Raw genomic sequence first — 19743 nt, forward strand, 5'->3', positions numbered from 1 at the left:
ACAGAAAGCAGACAGGGGTGGGGGGGAGGGAAGGGGAGAGAAATTTTTTAAAAAGAGGCTTAAAAAAAAAAAGCACATGAGGCAGAGCTCTCTCTCTCTGCCTAGAGGAGCCCACACCAAATCTTGGTGTGTAGTTCCATTTTTCTCTCCCATTTCTCAGCAAGCTCTGTTCTTTACCCCATTTCCCAAACAAATTCTTTTTACTGGCCTAACTACACTGGCATTGTAGCAGTTTGATATTATTCATGAGTTCCAAAAAGAAATACTGGATTATGTTTGTAAACTGGTCTTTTCCTCCGGGCGTATTAGATTATATTGGATTCAGAGGTTTCACTTTACTTCATTCAATAACGATTGGGGCTTTGATTGGGCCACGTCAGTAGGACATTGGGACCAGGACTCACAGAGAAACCGCACCGCAGAGAAGGGAGGTTGGAGTTTTGAGCTGGAGCCCCAGGAAGTATGCACAGAGGAGCTTGGTCACGAGGAAGGAGAGAAGGCCCCGGAAAGAGAGGAGCCCTGAGCCCAGAGAGAACCCGAAGGCCGAAGCCTTCAGCCGGGGACTGGGGCAGAATTACCAGGCAGAAACGACTCTTTTATCTTCCTCCTAAGAATGTGGATTCCATTCTGGAGGATTATGCAAGTTAGGAGGAATCTGAGAAAACCCAGATCAGGAGGAATGTGCTGTTGGTAAACCGCGGCAGGGAAGAGCAAACACTCAGTGGAGGGCTGGGCAGCCAGGGCTCCACAGCCCGAGACCTCCCCGAAAGCCTGGCTGGTTGACCACCTGGCGTGCCCATGACCTAGGCGCGTCCTGAGGTGTTTGGAAGAATTGGGCCATGTTTGCGTGTAGCCTCTGGATGAGAGAGCCTTGCTTTACCACTGAAGTATCTTCATGACTTCCTAAAGGACCTGGCAAAGCATCCTGTGACTTTGCTTAGTGCCGGCAACTCTGCAGGGGTTCCTCCCAAGAACCACCCGAAAGCTGTGGGACGCTGATGCTCACCCAGCTTGAATTCCTGGGAGCACGCTCGTACCTAGCACAAACGATGTGCTTTGAAAAGGTTAGTGCACAGAAGAGTTGATGTGTTTGTTTCCATTTAATTTTAAACAGAAAATAAAAGGGGGTATGCCCCTTTTTTCTTTTCCTTCTTTTTTCATTTCAAAACTGCTACCAGTGTATTCAGTGATGGACTCAAGAAAGACACACCGAGTGTTGTACTACTAACGGACAAAGCTGCCTTTGAGTGCTGCTGGGCTACTCCTCCAACACTACACACTTCAACTACGTGACAAAATGCTCTGCTCAGCACCAGAGGTTCAATTCCGTGTATATACCTGAACCCACTCATCCATTTGTGCTCCTTTCTGTTTTTTATGGTGCTTAAAGTAAACAGCCCAACCTCGGCAAGTCATCCATGTCCCGTAGGCACTTCACCTTTGCTCAGTGTTGAAGAATGGTGGTGCATCTCATGGTTTTTGTACTTGTTTCTAATGCACTTTTTTTTGTTTGTCTGTTTTAGGAGGTATCAGAAATTGAACCCAGGACCTCATACATGTGAAATAGGTGTTCAACCGCTAAGCTACACCCATGCCATTCTAATGCATATTTTAACACGATAGATACAAGGCATTGTGCAGCTGCAGTTTTCTGGAAAAGTCCCTCTTCTAGGAACTGTTTTCAGATCTTCATTAAGTTTTTTCTTTAAACTTTAAAAAAAATTTTAAAGAAAATATACAATGGGAATGAAAAGATAAATAAGATTGAAATTTTTCTGACAAGACTAGAAGTAAAAAATAAACATTATGAACAAACAGAAAAGATCGTAAGTACAGATTCTGCAGAAAAGATTGTTTCAATTTCTAATTAAAATATATGCCAAAAAAACTGAAAACATAAATGAAATGAAAAAATTCCCAGAAAAGTATAACGAACAAAAATGGTCCAAGAAGAAAAAAAAAAGTGGTCCAAAAAGGAATAGAAAACCTGAAAAATGTTATGTCCATTATCTCATTTGAATCACTAATTTAAAATATTACCATGAAAAGAAAACTTCTAGGTCCACACAGCTTTATTAGTAAGTTGTTCTAGAATTTAAATAACAATTCCAATTTTTATATAAAGTATTGTCAATCATTTTTTTTTAATTGAGGTACACTCCCCAAATCATTTTTTAAGTGAACATACCTTGACACCAAAACCAGAAAAGAGGGAAGCAGATTTGGTTCACCTGATAGAGCATCCAACTGATGCACGCAAGAAGTACCCTGCCACACAGGGGTGTCCCCCACATAGGGAAGCCCCACGCACAAGGAGTGCGCCCCGTAAGGAGAGCCACTCCATGCGAAATAAGTGCAGCCTGCCCAGGAGTGGCACCGCGCACAAGGAGAACTGACAGAGCAAGATGACCCAACAAAAAAAGAGACGAAGTTTCCCAGTGCCGCCGACAAAAATACAAGCGGACACAGAAGAACACAAAGCGAATGGACACAGAGAGCAGACAACTGGCAGGGGGCGGGGGGGAAGGGGAGAGAAATAAATAAAAATAAATCTTTAAAAAAAATAACAGAAAAGAGCAATGAGAAAGAAAAATTATAGGCCAGTCTCACTCATTAACATAATTGTAAAATCCCATGTAAAATACTACCTAAACACATCTAAGCATTTATTCTAAAATGTATTATGGCCCTGTTGGGTTTTTACCAGGGATGAAAAGTTGTTTAATATTTAAAGTTAATTAATATAAATCAGCATATTAATAGATTAAAAGAAAAAACATATCTTAATAGATGCAGAAAAAATTTATTGATAAAATCCAGCATGCTTTCATGACTTTAAACAATAACAAAGCAAACTAGAACTAGCAAATAACTTCCTTAACCCAATAAATGGTACATACCACAAAACTGCAGTAAACATTATTTTTTCTTGGTAAGCAGAATCTTGCCTTGTTGAAGTTTTACCTGTGTAGAATTTGGACACAGAGTCCAATTCCCAGAGGTGGCTGGATATTTGGGTTAAAGAAGGCAAGAAAGAAAACTTCTCGACATCTTGAGGGGTACAGGTACTTTTTTCTTAAATCCTGCTTTTGTTCCTGGACCTTTATCGTTGCTTTCCATCAGTGCTGGGAACTGCAGCCGTGACCTCCTCCAGCACTCCTCCTCCTCCCTCCTGAGGCCCCGGCACTGCGGAGCCCCGGGTCCACCCTCGGGCCACATTCCGTCTCCTTCCACTCCGCTGCTTTCTGGGTAAAGGAGTTGGCTCTTTCAGGCCACGAGTGTCTCTTAGGTGTACCTATTTGCTAAGGCATCATCTGCATTTCTTTTTATGTTAACAATGGGATTTTTATTTCTGCAAGCTTCTTGTCTGTTCATCTCTGCCTGCTCCCCTGGACAGAGGCACAGATAAACTGCATGCCTCTACCACAGAAGTCAGCAAAACTTTTCCAGTAAGGGGTCAGACAGTGAATATTTTAGTTTGTGTGGGCCACAGTATGTCACACACACGTACATATTTAATAACACTTTAGAAATGGGAAAGGAATCCTTAGCTCTTTGGGCCATACAGAACCAGGCCCCAGGCCATAGCTTGCTGGCCGGTGCTCTGGAGAAAACAGCCCGCTTGGCCGAACACACAGGAAAGCAGCATCAGAGAGGAAAGTGTTGCAAAGTCCTGGCCTCCAGAGGCCTCCCAGCCTGCTGGAGACACCTGAAGGAGCGGGAGGCAGTAGAGGCACAGGGTGCAGAGGGGAGGCCCACCCCAGGCTGCCCGCACCCCCTCGTCAGCGCTCAGCAGCCCTTACCAGAAACGCCCTCGTCAGTGCGCTCCAGGTTCCAGCAACACTGACTCAGAGACGGTAAACTGTCGCCATGGGAACTGGAAAAGCAATGTCAAAAAATTCTAGCATGTGAAACTGAAGTTTGTCTAGAACAATCTGTCCAGATGTATAAGGTAAGGCTGAAGTGACGGAAACGCATCAGGGCAGGAGTGTGAAATGGAGAGAGGAGATGAGAACTGAGTAACTGAGAACAGGTGAAGGGGACAGAAGACCAGAGAGGAGCCCTAGCACTCGCTGAGCTGCTATGCACGAGGCACCGTGCCTAGAGCAGATGGTCACTGAGTATTTGTTGAAGGGAGGGGTGAGCCCTCCACCTTCAATCTGCAGATGAAATGAAAGGGCACATTGTAAGTAGCAGAGTTGGTTTTTGTTTTGCTTTTTTTTAAAATGTAGGCAGACACACACAGAAGTTTTACAAGCTAATACCCTTTATCCCATATGGCGTACTCTATTTTCTATTCTCTTTAATCCTAGTTTTCTGTTGTTTTTTAAATGGCTGTAGCTAACCAAACTGTGTCCATGAATGGATTCTGTCTCTGGTTTAAAAAGCCCTGCCTTAAAGGATAAACAACTGTTAACACAGGAAATTTAGGGTTAATCATAAAAATAATTAAGCAAATCAAAGTGATGGCACTAATATTTTCCATTAAATTTTGGAATCCTGTTGGGTATTTTGAGCATTTGTAATGCTGAGGAGAATTTAACATACTGAAATATGTAATAGACTCACTTCCCAATTTTTTTTTCTTGCAAATTGTGAGCCTGACCCCACAATATCTCAGGCATATACTTGTAGTTAGAAAACACAACATTAAAACACCAGAAATAATCCAAACAAAACTATAACCCTTCTGTATCAGTTAGTGCAGTCCTAGCTGATGAGTTCCCGTTCCATTCAGCCTCGTGTTAGCAAACGCAGGACCCCATCGGCCTGTGCCCAGAGTTCTGGGATCCTGACTGAGCCCAGTGGCGTGGCGCCAAGTTATTCAAGCCATGTCTGTAGACATCTGTGTCCCAGAGCCCGCAGTCCTTCTGGGACAGTCCTTTTTGTTGAAGACAAAGCACCCTGGCGGCCTGCAGCTGATGCCAAGTGTTTCCAAAGAAGCACCAGAATAAAATCTGCCTGTGGGTAACAAAAGACTTGCAATGGCCATGGTTAACTTATTGCTGTCTACAAAAATGAACACTCTGACAAAGTCCTGTTGTGGTCCGAAGCCATAGGTACCCCAGAAAAACATGTTCTTAAATCAAATCCACTCCTCTAGGCATGGGCTCACTGTAATTTTTGATTATGCTACCTCTGGTAAGGTGTGGACCCACCTCAATCAACATGGGTCTTCTTTTTAAAGCAGTTTTGAGATACATTCACATGCCATACACTCTATCCAAAGGGTATATAATCAAAGTCTTTCAGCATTATCACAATGTTGTATATTCATGTTTGTCAATAATTGAGTTAAGAAGAAAATAAATCATCAAATCTATAAATGCAGTTTATAGTTCTGAGAATCCAAGTTATAGAAGTCTTAATAAGGGGTCTGTGAGCTTGAATTGAAATTCAAAAAACATTCTCCTTACAGGAAAGTGTTGGCGTAGGTGCCATGTATTTATTAAATAATACACAGCATAGTGTTGACTTAGTAAGGGGTCCACGTAACAAAAAAGGTTAAGAAGCCCCGCTTTAAAATGAGGTTTTTAATCTACCAGAAAATCTACTTAAGAATAGTCAGGTCTGGGGTTTAAAACTCCAATATTTATTATTAAAACCAAAGCAACTCTCGAAACAGTCCTGGGAAGCGGTTCCAGCTCACCTGGCGCTAAGCGGGTCCTAGCACGTGGCGGCAGAAACGCCGGCCTGGGAGCGCGTGGAGCCGGCCCCCTCGTCTAGGAGAAAACGCCAGGAGAGCAGCGCCTCCTGCGGGCCCCGCTCCAGCCCAGGGAAGCCCCCCGGAGCCTGGGCCGGGGGTGCCGGGGCTGGGGGGGGGGCGAGAGCCTGGGCCGGGGGTGCCGGGGCTGGGGGGGGGGGGGCGAGAGCCTGGGCCGGGGGTGCCGGGGCTGGGGGGGGCGGCGAGAGCCTGGGGCGGGGGTGCCGGGGCTGAGGCGGGGCGGGGGCCTGAGGGGGATGAGGCGGGCCGGGGGCCTGAGCCGGGGAGCCTGGGCCAGAGGTGCCAGGGTGAGACGAAGGTCTGGGGGCTGAGGCGGGGCAGGGGCTGCTGGGGCGGGGGGGATGGGGCTGCGGCGGGGTGACCGACGGAGCGGCCCCGCTGGATTCTGCCGAGCTCTGCTGCGAGTAACCTAAAGGCCGACGGCTCGAGGGCCAGCATGACCAACCCCCACGGGCCCTCAGCCCCTGGCGGGCCGGGCGACCACGCGGCGAGGCCGGAAGCGGCGGGCTCGGGGCGCCCGCTCGCGCCGCCCGCCGGGAAGTACCACCCCCGCCGGCCCCCGCCGACGGCGCGCGAATGGTGCCGGCCGCGGCCTGGGATTGGCCGGCGCGCCGAGGGCGTGGCTTCCGGAGCCTGGTTCCGCGCGCCGGGGCCCGCGCGCCGCATTGCGAGCCGGGCCGCGGGCGGGCGCCATGGTGAGGGGTCGGGGCGGGCGGGCGGGGCCGGGGTCGAGCCGGGGGCCTGGGAGCGGGGCCGGGCGGGCGCGGGGCGCGCGGGGGCTGCGCGGACTCGCTGACGGTCGCCCGGCCCCGCGCAGGTGCTGCTGCACGTGCTCTTCGAGCACGCGGTCGGCTACGCGCTGCTGGCGCTGAAGGAGGTGGAGGAGATCAGCCTGCTGCTGCCTCAGGTGGGTGGCGGCGGCCGGCGGCCCGGGGCTCCCGCGGCGGCGGGCCCAGCATGCCCCGCGCGCTCCCACGTGGCCGGCCGCGCGGTGGGGGCGGGGCCTGGGCTGGAGCGCGCGGAGTCGGGGGTCCGCACCTACTTGCTTCGCGACTGGGAGCGCTTTGGGGCTTTGTAAGCGCCCTCTACAGCCCTCTCTCCCTCTCTGATTAAGGCAGAGCCTCGGGCCGTGGGCCCGGTGCTGCTGAGTGCGTCCAGGGCTGAAAACCCGCTTTGCTCGCCTCCGAGGCGGGCGAGGGAAGGAGGCCGTTCATCTGTTTCTCCTACCCCCAGGTAGAGGAGTGCGTGCTCAACCTGGGCAAGTTCCACAGCATCGTTCGTCTCGTGGCCTTTTGCCCCTTCTCCTCGTCCCAGGCTGCCTTGGAAAATGCCAACGCGGTGTCTGAAGGTGAGTCGTCACCCCAGTTATTCCCGGAGATGAGCGAGATGTGGATCCTGCAACCGTTAGTCCTACGGGGTTTAGCGGTAGTATTTTGTCTTTCTCGGGTTTATTTTTTTCTTAGGGGAGGTATCAGGGATTGAGCCCAAGACCTCATACATGTGAAGCAGGCGCTCAACCACTGAGCTACACCCATGCTGCTGTTGTGTTCCAACCATTTTGTGGGCCGAGTCCTGTTCTTCCCTCCTCCAACCAGGCTTTGCGGTGATGACTTGCGAATCTGTCAATCCCCTGAGTGCAGTCGCTGATGTCTCCATGTCTCTGAGCAATGCCGCAAGGGGGAACAGGGTGTGCTGTCCTGGTCTACCCTGTCGCTTAGTTTTGGGGATAAGTTGCCTTTCTCCCTGGCAGCCTCCTTCAGCATGTTAGTGGGAGCTGTGTTCTTTACTCCAAGGCGTTGTGCACGAGGACCTCCGCCTGCTCTTGGAGACACATCTGCCTTCCAAAAAGAAGAAAGTACTCTTGGGGGTTGGGGACCCCAAGATTGGTGCCGCTATCCAAGAAGAGTTAGGGTACAACTGCCAGACTGGAGGCGTGATAGCTGAGATCTTGCGAGGTGGGTCCACCGCCCGTTTTGCTCTTGCCATTCGTGACACCTCGCGGGGCAGGGGGGTGTGGGCGCGTCGGGAAGCTCCCGCTGGCTGAGCCCAGTGGTGCAGGCTCCATCCTTGCTCACAGTCCCGCCCGTCCCCAGGAGTCCGCCTGCACTTCCACAACCTGGTGAAGGGCCTCACTGATCTCTCTGCGTGCAAAGCCCAGCTGGGGCTGGGACACAGCTATTCTCGTGCCAAAGTGAAGTTTAACGTAAACCGGGTGGACAACATGATCATTCAGTCCATCAGCCTCCTGGACCAGCTGGATAAAGACATCAACACCTTCTCTATGCGCGTCAGGTAAGGCACAAGGATGGCTCCTGAGCGCAGTGTCTTTGGTCTGTGGTTTGGCTAATTATGACTTCTGTAATCAGGATTGACAGCTGACAGCTTCTGTGGTTAGAACAGGGTGGGGGCTGGGCCTCCTGGTGCTTACCACAGGCTGTGTTCTTGCACTGACTGTATAGAAAGAGGAGGCAGAGTGAGCTCGCCCCATGTACACCTCAGCCCAGGCCTTGTGCCTGGTCTGAACTGTGAATGGGGAGACATGGAATTATTGAAGGAGCTTTGGAAACCTGGCTGTATGTGCCTTTGCTATTTGGGATGTGGCTCCTGGGCTAGGCAGACTGTGCCTCTTTGCAGGGAGTGGTATGGTTACCACTTTCCGGAGCTGGTGAAGGTCGTCAGTGACAATGCTACATACTGCCGCCTCGCTCAGTTCATTGGAAACCGAAGGGAGCTGAACGAAGAGAAGCTGGAGAAGCTAGAGGAGCTGACAATGGATGGCGCCAAGGCCAAGGCCATTCTGGATGCCTCGCGGTCCTCCATGGGTCAGTCAGCAGAGCCGGCAGCCAGGTGTGAGACCGCTGGCCTTGGCTGGCTAGGTCCTGCGTTCACACCTAGTATTTCCTAGGCATGGACATATCTGCTATCGACTTGATAAACATCGAGACCTTCTCCAGCCGTGTGGTGTCTCTGTCCGAATACCGCCAGAGTCTGCACACTTACCTGCGATCCAAGATGAGCCAAGTCGCCCCCAGCCTGTCAGCACTAATTGGGGAAGCGGTGCGTGGGGGCGATACTAAAAGGGGAGGAGTGGGAGGAATGTTGCTGTATGTCTGCACTGCTGCACACTTCCCCAGCTGTGCTTGATGGAGATGTGAGCAGGATTGTGCAGTCGGTAGACAGGCAGTTTCCACTCCTGACTCTTTCTTGACTCTCTCCAGGTAGGTGCACGTCTCATTGCTCATGCTGGCAGCCTCACCAACCTGGCCAAGTACCCAGCATCCACAGTGCAGATCCTTGGGGCTGAAAAGGCCCTGTTCAGGTACCAGTGCGGGCATCTGCCCACACTCAGGTGCCGCTTCTGGTGCCCGCTGCTTGTTTGGGGATCACAGTGATGGCTGTCCAGGGCTCCCTGACCTGTGCAGGCCTCTGCCATGGGGGTGATGATGGCCAGTCCTGGTGTCTGAGTGATTCCCAGGGCCCAGCAAAGGGACCAAGCTTCAGGTCAGCGGCATGGATACCTTGTCTCTGGGAGGTGGGGGCGGAGAAAACCTCAGGAGACAAGGGGGGGGTTGGGAGTCCTGGTGTTGAAATCCACTGACTTAACTCTCTCAGAGCCCTGAAGACGAGGGGAAACACCCCCAAATATGGACTTATTTTCCACTCCACTTTCATTGGCCGAGCTGCTGCCAAGAACAAGGGTCGCATCTCCCGGTACCTAGCAAACAAGTGCAGCATCGCTTCACGGATCGACTGCTTCTCAGGTATGGGGCAAGGGGTTGGCACGTGTGGGAGGGGGTGTGGCCACCTCAGCTTCTACAATGATGGCAATATTTTTCGTCAACAGCAGTTCACCTATTGCGTGAGTGTTGATTAGTTTGGGTCTGAGTGAAGCTGAGGGTAGAGGGGTTGAGGGGCAGGGCTTGGTGCATCCCTCGGGCTGACGGGCTTTTCTTGCCCACACCCACGTCCAGAGGTGCCCACAAGTGTGTTTGGAGAGAAGCTCCGAGAACAGGTGGAGGAGCGGCTGTCCTTCTATGAGACGGGAGAGATTCCACGCAAGAACCTGGACGTCATGAAGGAGGCAATGGTTCAGGTCAGCTTGGGCTTGGCCAGGCAGGGAGGACCACAGCTGGCTATTGGAGGTGATGAGCTGTCTTAGCCTGACCTTGTAAAGTGGGGGCAAAAAACTGATTTAATGAGCCTGATCCAATAAGGCCAGGAAGGAGGCCTAGCAAGCCAAACGTCTTAAGAGACTTTTCAGCGTTTCTTTTTGATCAGGCAGAGGAAGCAGCAGCAGAGATTACTAGGAAGCTGGAAAAACGGGAGAAGAAACGGTTGAAGAAGGAAAAGAAGCGGCTGGCTGCACTTGCCTTGACGTCAGAAAACAACAGCAGTACTCCAGAAGAGTGTGAGGTCAGTAGGCAGGTCAGCCCATGTGTAAGGTCCTGGAATGTGATACATCAAGCTGTGCTCGTCTTTGGGGCCAGAATCTCTTAAGTACCGAGACCCTATAGGTGGAATGGATTGTTGGAAAACTTCCTAGAGCCCTGGGCAAGTGTGTTTTCTCCACTGCTTCCCAGGAGGCCTCAGCGGTAGGGTAGTGTGTCATTCCTGCTCTGCTTGCTCCCAGACTAGTGTCTGGAGGAAGTTGTGTTTCAGTGAGGCTGAGCGGGTCTCCAGTGTTTCAGGTTCCCCCCTCTGGAACTTTTTTTTTTTTTCCTCCCCCACCCCTGGTTGTCTGTTGTCTTACTTGCTGTGTCGTCATCTTTGTAAGCTTCTGTTGTCAGCAGCATGGGAATCGGTGTCTCTTTTTGGTGTGTCATCTTGTGTCAGCTCTCCATGTGGGTGGCGCCATTCCTGGGCAGGCTGCACTTTCTTTTGCACTGGGCGGCTCTCCTTACGGGGCGCACTCCTTGTGCGTGGGGCTCCCCTATGCGGGGACACCTCTGCGTGGCAGGGCACTCCTTGCGCGCATCAGCGCTGCGCATGGGCCAGGTGCACGCGGGTCAGGAGGCCCAGGGTTTGAACCGTGGACCTCCCATGTGGTAGGTGGGCGCCCTGTCCACTGGGCCAAGTCCCCTTCCTCCCCTCTGGAACTTGACACGATAGTAAACGGGTTCTTGTGGCAGCTCATCCTTACCAAACATGGGGGTCTTCTGTGGCTTAATGGGCTTAGGTGGTTTTCACTAACCCCAAATATCCCTACTTGCTCAAATCGGAATGGGTATGTGTGCACATGTAGTGAACAACCTTCCCCCCCCCTTAGGAGGCAACTGAGAAACCCAAAAAGAAGAAAAAGCAGAAGCTTCAGGAGGTGCCTCAGGAGAACGGAATGGAAGACTTGTCTGCCTCTTACTCCAAACCCAAGAAGAAAAAGCCCAAGGAGGAGCTGGTTAGTGGTGATCTTGAAGAGACCACTGGCAGCTCAAGTGTCCCCAAGAGGAAGAAGTCTCTGCCCAGAGAGGAGCCAGTTAGCTATGTGGAAGAGGCAGCCAACAGCAGGAAAGCCTCCAAGAAAAAGAGGAAGCTCTCCTCGCAGGAGGAGCCTGCCAGCAGCGGCCCTGAGGAGGCTGCCAGCAGTAAGAGCAGCTCCAAGAAGAAGAAAAAGTTGCAAAAACTATCCCAGGAGGACTAGAAGCCCCATCTCCTATGCCCCAATAAAAACATCCACAAAGCGGATGCCCATGCTTTATTTTATTGACCAGCTTGCGTGGTGGGGCGGGGCCTATGGGGGGCAGGGCAAGGTGGCAATGACAGCCTGGGTGAAGTCGCGGCAGGTGGCATAGCCACCCATGTCAGAGGTGCGGACCTGTGGGGGAGAATTGTGGTCATCCCTCTGCCTGTCCAGCCCGAACAGCCCCCTGCCCCAGTCCCTGGGAAGCCGGCCCCTGGGTGACCTAGGCTCTGTCTGGGAAGGCGTTCTGTCCACTGCACTGATGGGTGTGGAGGCTGTATGGTCCTTGGGAGCTTGGAGGGAATAAGGGGCTCTAGACCCCGTGGGGGTGCAGGTGGCCGATGACAGACTTGATGAAGTCAGACGTGGTGCTGTAGCCGCCCATGTCTCGAGTCCGCACCTACAGCCACCAGCGGCAACAGCCGTGGGGAGAAGAGAAGAGAGCCCATGAAGGGGGGCAGGGCAGCACAAATGGAGATGAGTCCAAGGGGAAGGCAGGAGGCCAGGAAGGACATGAAGGGCGTCTGCAGCTCAGGACAGGATGAGGCGGCCTTAGAGGAAGCTCAGACCAGGATCAGGTGGAGAAAAGGGGGGACCAGTGTGGAGAAGGGACCTCCTAACCCCAGATAAGGAGCAGCAACTTTCAGGTTAGACAGGATCCAGAGAAGGGACAACTGATGAAGCCAGAGCAAGGTGGGGAAGGGTATGGCAGATGGGAACTGAGGCAAGGCAGATGAAGATGAAATGGCCAAGAAGAGGGAGGCAGAGAACAGCCTGGGTGGGCAGGGGCAGCCCAGGCAGATCTTGTCAAGGGGACCAGGAGGGCAGCCCCCACTCAGATCCCCGAGAGGAGACCCAGGCCCTGCATCCCACAGCCCTCGTGAGCTCACCTTGCCGACTTTGATCACCTTCTTCACTGCATCTGCAATCATGTTGGAGTGATACTCGAGGCTGCCAATGGGGACAGGCAGACAGTGAGGCTCCAGCCCACAGTACATCCTCCCCAAGCCCCAGGCCGCCTGCGCCCCTCCAGCACGCCACCCCCGAGCCTACTTGAGGTGCCGCAGCATGTTGGAGGCCGACAGCAGCATGGCCGTGGGGTTGGCTATGTTCCTGCCCACCGCCTGGGCAAACGGGTGCCGGGCACCCTGTGAAGACAGCAAAAGGCCAGTCACCAAGGGGAGACTGAGGCTGGAGAAGGGCACTGTGGGAGAGGAGATGGGGAGGGATGGCAGGGGAGCAACTGGGGAAAACTGCCGTCAAAGGAAGGGCCTCACTCACCATCTCAAAGACTGCGTACTCCGCGCTGTAGCTCTCACCGGGGACCACGCCAGCTCCCCCAACCAGGCCAGCGGCCAGATTGTCAATAATGTTCCCATAGAGATTGGGCATCACAAGCACATCAAACTGGTAAGGATTCTGCACCAGCTAGGGGGCAAGGCATGGACATGGAGAAGGAAAGTGAACCCCACGCCACACAGCCTGAGCCCCAGGTGAGTGGGGACACAGGGGAGTGGCCCACCTGCATGCAGCAGTTGTCTATGATCATCGTCTCAAACTTGATTTTGGGGTACAGTTCAGCAACTTCTTCACAGCACTGCAGGAACAACCCATCCCCGAGTTTCCTGTCCATGGGCCAAAGGGAACAGATTCAGCCAAGACTATGGGGCTACTTCCCAGGAACACCCCTGTGCAAAGCCATCTCCCTTACATGATGTTGGCCTTGTGCACAGCTGTGACCTTGCCCCGCCCCTTCTTGGTGGCATAGTCAAAGGCAAACTTTGCAATCCTCTGAGACTTGGTTCGAGTGACAATCTTCAAGCACTCAATCACGCCCTTCGCACTCTAAGTGAGAAACCAGAAGCAGCTGGGTGACCCTGGGAAGGAGCTCTGCCTCTCTTCCCACCCCCATCCCCACTCTCCCCTTTTTCTGAGACCCCACCTCGTGTTCCAGAGAGCTGTACTCCCCTTCTGTCTGCTCCCGAATGATGACCAGATCTAGATTGTTGTGTCGAGTCTTGTACCCAGGAAGTGACTTCACATGAACCACATTGGCAAACAAGTCCAACTTGCGCCTGTGGGTGGGTGGGGCAGAGCCGTCAGCACTGCAGCTAGTGCCCCAGTGCCCCCTCTGACCACTGCCCCACCACCTACCTCAGCCGCATGTCATAGGAAGCTAGTTCCCCCTTGTACTCCATCGGGGTGTGGATCTTTCCTGTACAAAGAGTTGGAGGTTGGGAGGAAAAAGGGGGTGTCAGGCACAGGCCAAGCCCAGGGGAGCCAAGACCAGTGTCCAATATTGTCAGGGCTATAATATGACCCCATCTTCCCATCAACTAATTCCAAATCAGTGGCCCTTTAATTGCCTCTGGGGACAAGGGACAAAGGAGAAGATGTAGTTTTCATCTACTGCTTTATTTTCAGTCACACTTAATGCAAACTGACCTTAAAGAAAGACAGATTTTTCATGTTTATCAAAGAGCCTGGGTTTAATAATAGGTTGAGAAACAATGCCAGGAGGTCTGTAGCCTTTCTTTATGTTTCTGTGTCTATTGATCTGGTGTTTTTCCAACTCACATTTATAGAATATCAACCATATACCAGACAATAAAAACATCAACCAAAAAACCATCAACCTGTCTCTGAACAGGAAACAATTCACTAGGGAAAACAGACAATATAAAAAATCTAACAACTACCATAGGAGAAGTATTAAAGAAGTACCTAGGAACTCAGAGAAGAAATTCCCTCTGGAATTTTCAAGAAGTGTCACAGAAGAGCTTGGATATTCCATGATCTAACTGCTAGAACCAGTAAATGGGACATTATTTGGAAAAAGTGTCTTAGCAAATTAAGTTAAGGATCTCAAGATACAATTATCCTGGATAAGGGTGGACCCTAAGTCCAAAAACAAGTCCTTACAAGAGAAGGAAACAGGAAGGGACAGGGGAGAAGGCCAGGTGGAGATGGACGGAGACTCAACTCATGCATCTACAAGCTAAGGAAAGCCAGGAAACACCAGAAGCTGATTCTCCACTAAGCATTCAGAGGATGCCTGGCCCTGCTGACACTCCGATTTTGGACTTTCAGCCTCCAAATCTGTGAGAGAATAAATTTCTATTGTTTTAATCACCAAATGCATGGTAATTTGTTACAGCAGCCTAGGAAACTAATACAATAAATGAGGAAGAATCTAGCAGTAAAGGAAGAATACTCAGGCCAAGGGATAAAGCATGAATCAAGACAGTACATGTACTTGGAAACTAATACACGGTCTAGCATGGCCAAAGCACAGAATAAGTATCACGGAAAACAAATCAAAAAAGCCTAAGGGCCAGCTTATAAAGAACTTACTTTCCTATACTAAGGTTGAGTCTGACGAAGTCAAGCTGGTGTTTCTAAGAAATAAGATGCCAAAAACGGGATTGTAGGGGCAGAACTGGAAGGCAAAATCTCCCAAGAGCAGATTAAAATATGAAAGCAGAAAGGAAGACAGAAAAAAAGAGGCAGCTACAAGTAACAATCCAGAAACAATTAAGAGGACTTGATAAAAGCTTATGACAGACTCCCAACCCTTGAAGCCTTCCTGCATTCACAGCTGACATGATTTCTCAACTTCGGGCCTCCCAAAAGAAACAAATGTTGACATACCAGTGGTAGGAGATATGAGAAGTTAATGTATTAGTACATTAGGAAAGAGAACTTAATGAACATTTGGTCATTTTAAGTGGTGGACAGAATGGCAAAGGAGTACACGTACCAATGATGGCCACCTTGTTCTCCTTCATGGAACTCAGCACCTGCTCCAGCTTCTCCTCAGATGCCATATTCTGCACCTCACTCAGGTGGTGCTCCTGGAACTCCACCGGCACAGAGGCAGCCTTCAGAGGCAGGTCCCAAAAATCGCAGGGTCAAAATCGAGTAAGTCCTTTCCGAGCCAGTCCACTCTGCTGGCTGATTCCCCCAGGCCACTCACCTTGAATACCTCCTTGACCGCGTGCATCAGCTCAGGCCCCACGCCGTCTCCCGGCAGCATGGTCACCGGAAAGGCGCCCTCCACCCTCACGTCCTCGGCCTGCGGGCGGAGCCAGCAAAGCTAGAGCTGGGGCGGGGGTCCTGGGAGCAGGGGACAGGGGCGCGGGGAAGAAGGCTGCAGAGGGAGCCGCGAAGAGGGGAAAGAGGCATGGGCGAGACTGGCGCCCGACTCGTGCCTACCTGGCTCGTCGCGGCGGCGCGCACCGAAGCCGAGGTGCCCAGGCCCCTCCATGCCCCCGGGCTCGGGAAGGCGACCGACGCCTGCGACAGAGACTCGTAAGCCCGTGGCCGGGCCTGGGACCGCGGACAGCAGCGCTGCCGGGGCCTCGCCCTCCTTAGCAAACCCCGGGCAAACCCGCCGGTCTCCCGCCCGCCCCTGCCCAGCGCGTTCCCCGGCCTTACTCGGGTCAGCCAGCGGACTCCGCTCAGAGCCGCCATCTTGCCCTCCGCCGGAAGTCGCACGGGAAGTGACGCCGAAGCTGGCGCGACCCCGTACCCGGGCTTGCGGCCCCGCTTGAGGAACTCGGCCAAGTTGGTGCATTTGTCGCCTTCGGAGGCCGCTTGCCCGCCCCTCTTTCTCCTCTTTCATCTTCTCTTCGCTCCCTCTCTTTGGAGACTGACTTGGAGGGTCACGGGACACACAAGCACTTTGTTGATTAATTTATGTCACCATATTTAACTTATGTCGAAACTTAAAGTGACGTTAAAGGAGAACATGAGATTTCACATTTCTCAAACAAGGGCCTGAGTTTATTGAAATGTTGAGAGACAACACCGGGAAATGTGTGTCTCGATGTTTTTGTTTCTACATGCTTGTTACAACAGAGTCCCTGGGAGAAAGTGCATCTGGCTTCCCCAGTCGCCAAGCTTGACCAGTTACTCTTTGTGAAGATTGTCACTGTTGTTGTTTTTTCTAGTCTTTTGCTCTGACGGTTGTTTCCCTAACGATGTGTCCCAGGCTTGAATTCCCTGAGCAAGTCCATAATTGCTGTGTGCCAGAAATCAGTTCAAGCATATAAATGTGACTAAAGGGGAAGTTCAGATTGGATTTTAGAACCCCAGTCATAAGCGATTTACAAGTGACACATCTAAAAACAAAAGGAGACCGGAAGATTGACCTAAAACAGTATTTCTGAAACTGTCCAACTGGACCAGGACATTTATTTAAAATGCAGATTTGTGTGCAGATGTAGCTTAGTGGTTGAGCACCTGCTTCCCATGTAGGAATTTCCGGGTTCAACCCCTGGTACCTCCTGAATGAATGAATGAGTGGAAAGTAAAAAAAAAATTAAAATGTAGGATTATGGGCCTCACCCATAAACTGAATCAGAATCTCAGAGTTGATACCCAGAATCTACATTTTTTGCTGGTTACCTCATACACACAATGAACTTTAAGAACCACTAGCTAGGTTATTTGTGTGAGAAAGACATCATTTTATAAGTCATCCATCCAAAAAGGTATCAGGTCATTCTCCCAACGTAAGAAAGGGGTGCATGGTTCTAACATAACATACTCATAATTGAGTATGATGCGTCCATCCTTTTTGGTTGTAATTCCATATTTCCAGATTAAAATTTTTCCTTTGAATTAATAATTATTCAGACAAGATACATTTAATAGGTTTGTTTGATATATCTTGTATTAGAGAATGAGCGGACTCATTCTTTTTAGTATGCTGCATATATTCTATAATATATGAATACACGCAGCAGTTTTCAATTTGGAATGTGACCAGCAACACTGCAGAAGGGGCGGTACTGACAGCCTGGCCGATGCCCTGGCCGCTGTGAACCTCGCCCAGTGCGCCTGACCTGTAAGACTGCAGACCAGAGACATTGCTTTTGGGATTGGGCATTGTGGAAACAAAGTGCGGACGCCAGTCAGACAGTTGCTCCTGGAAAGTCCCTTTCTCTGAGGCCTGACACAGCCCGCGCTGCCCGTCACCGCCATCGCCGCCTGGGCCGGTCATGACAGCCTCGCGGCACACTCACCACCATAAACTGGGCACAGAGGAAAGGGCTCTATGTCCCTGGTGCAGAAGCCACCCTACATACCGACGGGCAACTCCACCCATAGCTGGACGTCTTGCATGAAGAGGCCCCAGTGCCCAGGAGCTGGCCCAGCTCCCCCGGCAGGTCACCTGCCGTCAGTGCACTTTCAGGCCACAGCGCTGCTCTAGTCTCATCAGGAGAATCTGGCCACACCACAGCGGTCCTTGTCTCCAACTTACACCGAGTTTTTGGCTTTCCAGACCATCTGCATTCTGACAGCGATGTGCCTTTTGTTATGAAGACTACCCAATAACCAGCCACAGTAAAGATACCCGATAGCTGTGCCAGGCTCCCCGCAGGTGCTGGAAAGGCCCCTCAAAGGTAAACTCAAAAGGATTTCTGAGCCCACGCCCTCACCCCTTCTGGGACCCACGCCAGGCCAGGCAATTTGCTCGCTGAATTCAGCTTCTGCCAAAGGGGCTCGTCCCTCAGCCACGCCCCTGTTCTGACCTCTGCAGGACACAGGACTTCTTTCCTCAATAACACCGGCTCTGCCTGGTTCGTAAACTCTCCAGGTGCCAGGCTGCACACTCAGAAGCACTTCCAGCTTAGCTGCCGGCTTCTCGTGTGGGTCCACATGGGCCTAATCGTAAAGTCAGGTCCCCTCGGTTGAGCACCTGCTCACCATGTCCCCCCACTGTGGTCCACACGGGGGTCAAGCGGGTCTGTCAGTTTTGTAAAAATGCCCTTGCCCCACTCACACCCGACCCCTCTAGACAAAGAATCTGGCTGGGAGCAGGGAAGATTGGAGAAGTGGCAACGCTATCCCGGCAGCGGCAGAGGGGTGTGGTCGTCCCTGCGCCTCCTTCCCGCCATGGCCTGGCTCTCGCCTCACCGAGCAGCAGCTTGGCCACCCCTCGGGCCGCCGGCTGAGCTCAGCCGAGCCTGGACTGTGCTCTCATGCTCTCTGCCATCGAAGGTGATGCCTGAACACGTGCCCTCACCTGCCGTCACACGTGCACAACCTTGCTTCACTCTGAGAGGCACAAGTGCAGGTACTGACCCTGTACCCAGGGGGCCTTGGGGCGACACAAGGACCGCGGCTGCAGCTGCGTGGAGAAGGCCCACGCGCCTTCAGCAAAGCAGCGTCCTGGGGACCCCAGCCGGATGCTGCAGGACGTTCTGGGCTGGGCTTATGTGCGGGTGTGGACCACGGCATGCCTGCCCGGCAGGGGTGGGGTGTGCGGGGGGCCACGCATGGCCTCCTGTAATTACTGACTGTGACGCCAAAGATCAGCAGGTGGGTCTAAGACCCACTCCCGCGGGCTGTGACGGGAGTGGCCTAGCCTTGGACTGTCTGGACTAAGACCTGCCGGTCCCCTTGGTCTGTGCTCACAGGTGACTGAGTCTGGGGTGCGGGTGGCGGGGTGGAGGCCAGGGCAGCTCAAGTCCTGTGAATTTAAATGCAGGGTGAGAGGATTCGGTCCCAGCCTCTGAACCAGCCAGAGCGGGAGTGGTGCTTGAGTTCAGCAAAAACGCCTAGGGCCGAGGAGTGGGTTGTTAGGGAGGCAAGCTGCCACAGGCCCTGCCCGCCCCCCCCAGCTCCTGGTACGCCAAGAATACAAGGTTCTGACCACTCTTTTCTGGGCTGTTTCTCGGGGTTTTGTTTACAGCAAGCGACGTTGAGGAACAAGGTAAGATGTCCCTCCAGACCAAGAGCCAGTTTTCCTATTGCCTTCTGTAAAAGAAGAGGGTTCCCTAAGCTCAGTGTTCCTCAGATTCAGCACAAACCCACTAAATGCATCCCCTGGGGTCCCCAGTGCCCCTGCAGGTCTCGAGGGACAAGGAGAACTGAGGCCAACGGTGCGCTGGCCGCTGCCCGTGCTGTAGGCGATGGACTCTCATCCACGGGTGACACATCTTCTGCCAGCACCCACGAAACAAAAGGCTGCCTTACGAGCTGGTGAGTAGCGTAAAATCAAACAGTAAAATCAAATGGTAAAATCAAACTCCAGCTCCGGAACAACAGTTGGGTGTAAGAGAATAAACAGTAACTGCCAGAACGGCCTTAGGCAAAAGGGTGTCGCCGGGTGCTACCCAGGTTTCAGCTAAGCTGGAGGTGTGAGAAAACTTTAGAGAAATGTGGAGACAATGAGGAAGGTGGCTAATGATGGAAAAGTTATTCTTTTTTTAAACAAATCAATTTTATTGATACATAATAATAAAGCATACAACTCATCCAAAGTGTACACTCATTGGTATTTGGTATAATCACATATGTGTGCGTTCATCACTTCAAAATCACCATTAGAGCA

The 19743-nt window shown here is 52.0% G+C and overlaps 2 protein-coding genes and 5 non-coding genes across 9 annotated transcripts; 6 read left to right on the plus strand and 1 right to left on the minus strand.

The window, feature by feature from the left end:
• The first annotated feature begins 6359 nt into the window (after positions 1 to 6359).
• NOP56 (NOP56 ribonucleoprotein) lies at positions 6360 to 11404 on the plus strand. The gene is made up of 12 exons (XM_058287428.2): positions 6360 to 6420; positions 6543 to 6632; positions 6959 to 7073; positions 7519 to 7680; positions 7819 to 8017; positions 8360 to 8547; positions 8631 to 8782; positions 8944 to 9044; positions 9338 to 9486; positions 9697 to 9818; positions 10004 to 10138; positions 10992 to 11404. Exons 1-12 carry the CDS (start codon positions 6418 to 6420, stop codon positions 11358 to 11360), a joined length of 1785 nt encoding a protein of 594 aa, XP_058143411.1. The 5' UTR covers positions 6360 to 6417; the 3' UTR covers positions 11361 to 11404.
• Positions 7324 to 7393, plus strand: LOC111766727 (small nucleolar RNA SNORD110). The gene has a single exon (XR_002798688.1). It is a non-coding gene; the product is annotated as a small nucleolar RNA SNORD110 (small nucleolar RNA).
• On the plus strand, positions 8137 to 8268 carry LOC111766725 (small nucleolar RNA SNORA51). The gene has a single exon (XR_002798686.1). It is a non-coding gene; the product is annotated as a small nucleolar RNA SNORA51 (small nucleolar RNA).
• Positions 9107 to 9195, plus strand: LOC111766726 (small nucleolar RNA SNORD86). Its single transcript, XR_002798687.1, has one exon. It is a non-coding gene; the product is annotated as a small nucleolar RNA SNORD86 (small nucleolar RNA).
• LOC111766724 (small nucleolar RNA SNORD56) lies at positions 9539 to 9614 on the plus strand. The gene has a single exon (XR_002798685.1). It is a non-coding gene; the product is annotated as a small nucleolar RNA SNORD56 (small nucleolar RNA).
• On the plus strand, positions 9863 to 9933 carry LOC111766723 (small nucleolar RNA SNORD57). The gene has a single exon (XR_002798684.1). It is a non-coding gene; the product is annotated as a small nucleolar RNA SNORD57 (small nucleolar RNA).
• Positions 11405 to 15917, minus strand: IDH3B (isocitrate dehydrogenase (NAD(+)) 3 non-catalytic subunit beta). 3 transcript variants are annotated; one of them, XR_188611.4, is made up of 13 exons: positions 15837 to 15917; positions 15615 to 15695; positions 15376 to 15474; positions 15160 to 15280; positions 13554 to 13614; positions 13342 to 13474; positions 13111 to 13244; positions 12922 to 13024; positions 12681 to 12827; positions 12453 to 12547; positions 12290 to 12350; positions 11623 to 11799; positions 11405 to 11534 (listed from the first exon to the last, which is right to left on the minus strand). XR_188611.4 is itself a non-coding variant. In XM_004469147.5 (12 exons), exons 1-12 carry the CDS (start codon positions 15870 to 15872, stop codon positions 11451 to 11453), a joined length of 1155 nt encoding a protein of 384 aa, XP_004469204.1. In that variant the 5' UTR covers positions 15873 to 15917; the 3' UTR covers positions 11405 to 11450. The 3 variants fall into 3 exon arrangements, 2 of the variants coding, with proteins under 2 accessions (XP_004469204.1, XP_004469203.1); XM_004469147.5 differs by lacking the exon at positions 11623 to 11799; XM_004469146.4 differs by having other exon boundaries at positions 11405 to 11799.
• Between the last annotated feature and the right edge of the window lie 3826 nt (positions 15918 to 19743).

The sequence above is a fragment of the Dasypus novemcinctus genome, chromosome 24 (assembly GCF_030445035.2).
Source record: "Dasypus novemcinctus isolate mDasNov1 chromosome 24, mDasNov1.1.hap2, whole genome shotgun sequence".
NCBI classification, from domain to species: domain Eukaryota; kingdom Metazoa; phylum Chordata; class Mammalia; order Cingulata; family Dasypodidae; genus Dasypus; species Dasypus novemcinctus.

Bases quoted from the DNA above. Each gene is read 5' to 3' on its own strand.
- NOP56 (XM_058287428.2), top strand. The intron at 8,018-8,359 runs GTAAGGCACAAG...GCCTCTTTGCAG, and splicing joins ACCTTCTCTATGCGCGTCAG to GGAGTGGTATGGTTACCACT. The intron at 8,783-8,943 runs GTGCGTGGGGGC...GACTCTCTCCAG, and splicing joins CAGCACTAATTGGGGAAGCG to GTAGGTGCACGTCTCATTGC.
- IDH3B (XM_004469146.4), bottom strand. From the start codon at position 15,872: ATGGCGGCTCTGAGCGGAGTCCGCTGGCTGACCCGA. The intron at 15,281-15,375 runs GTGAGTGGCCTG...CTGCCTCTGAAG, and splicing joins CGGTCAAGGAGGTATTCAAG to GCTGCCTCTGTGCCGGTGGA. The intron at 13,025-13,110 runs GTAAGGGAGATG...GCCCATGGACAG, and splicing joins GTGCACAAGGCCAACATCAT to GAAACTCGGGGATGGGTTGT.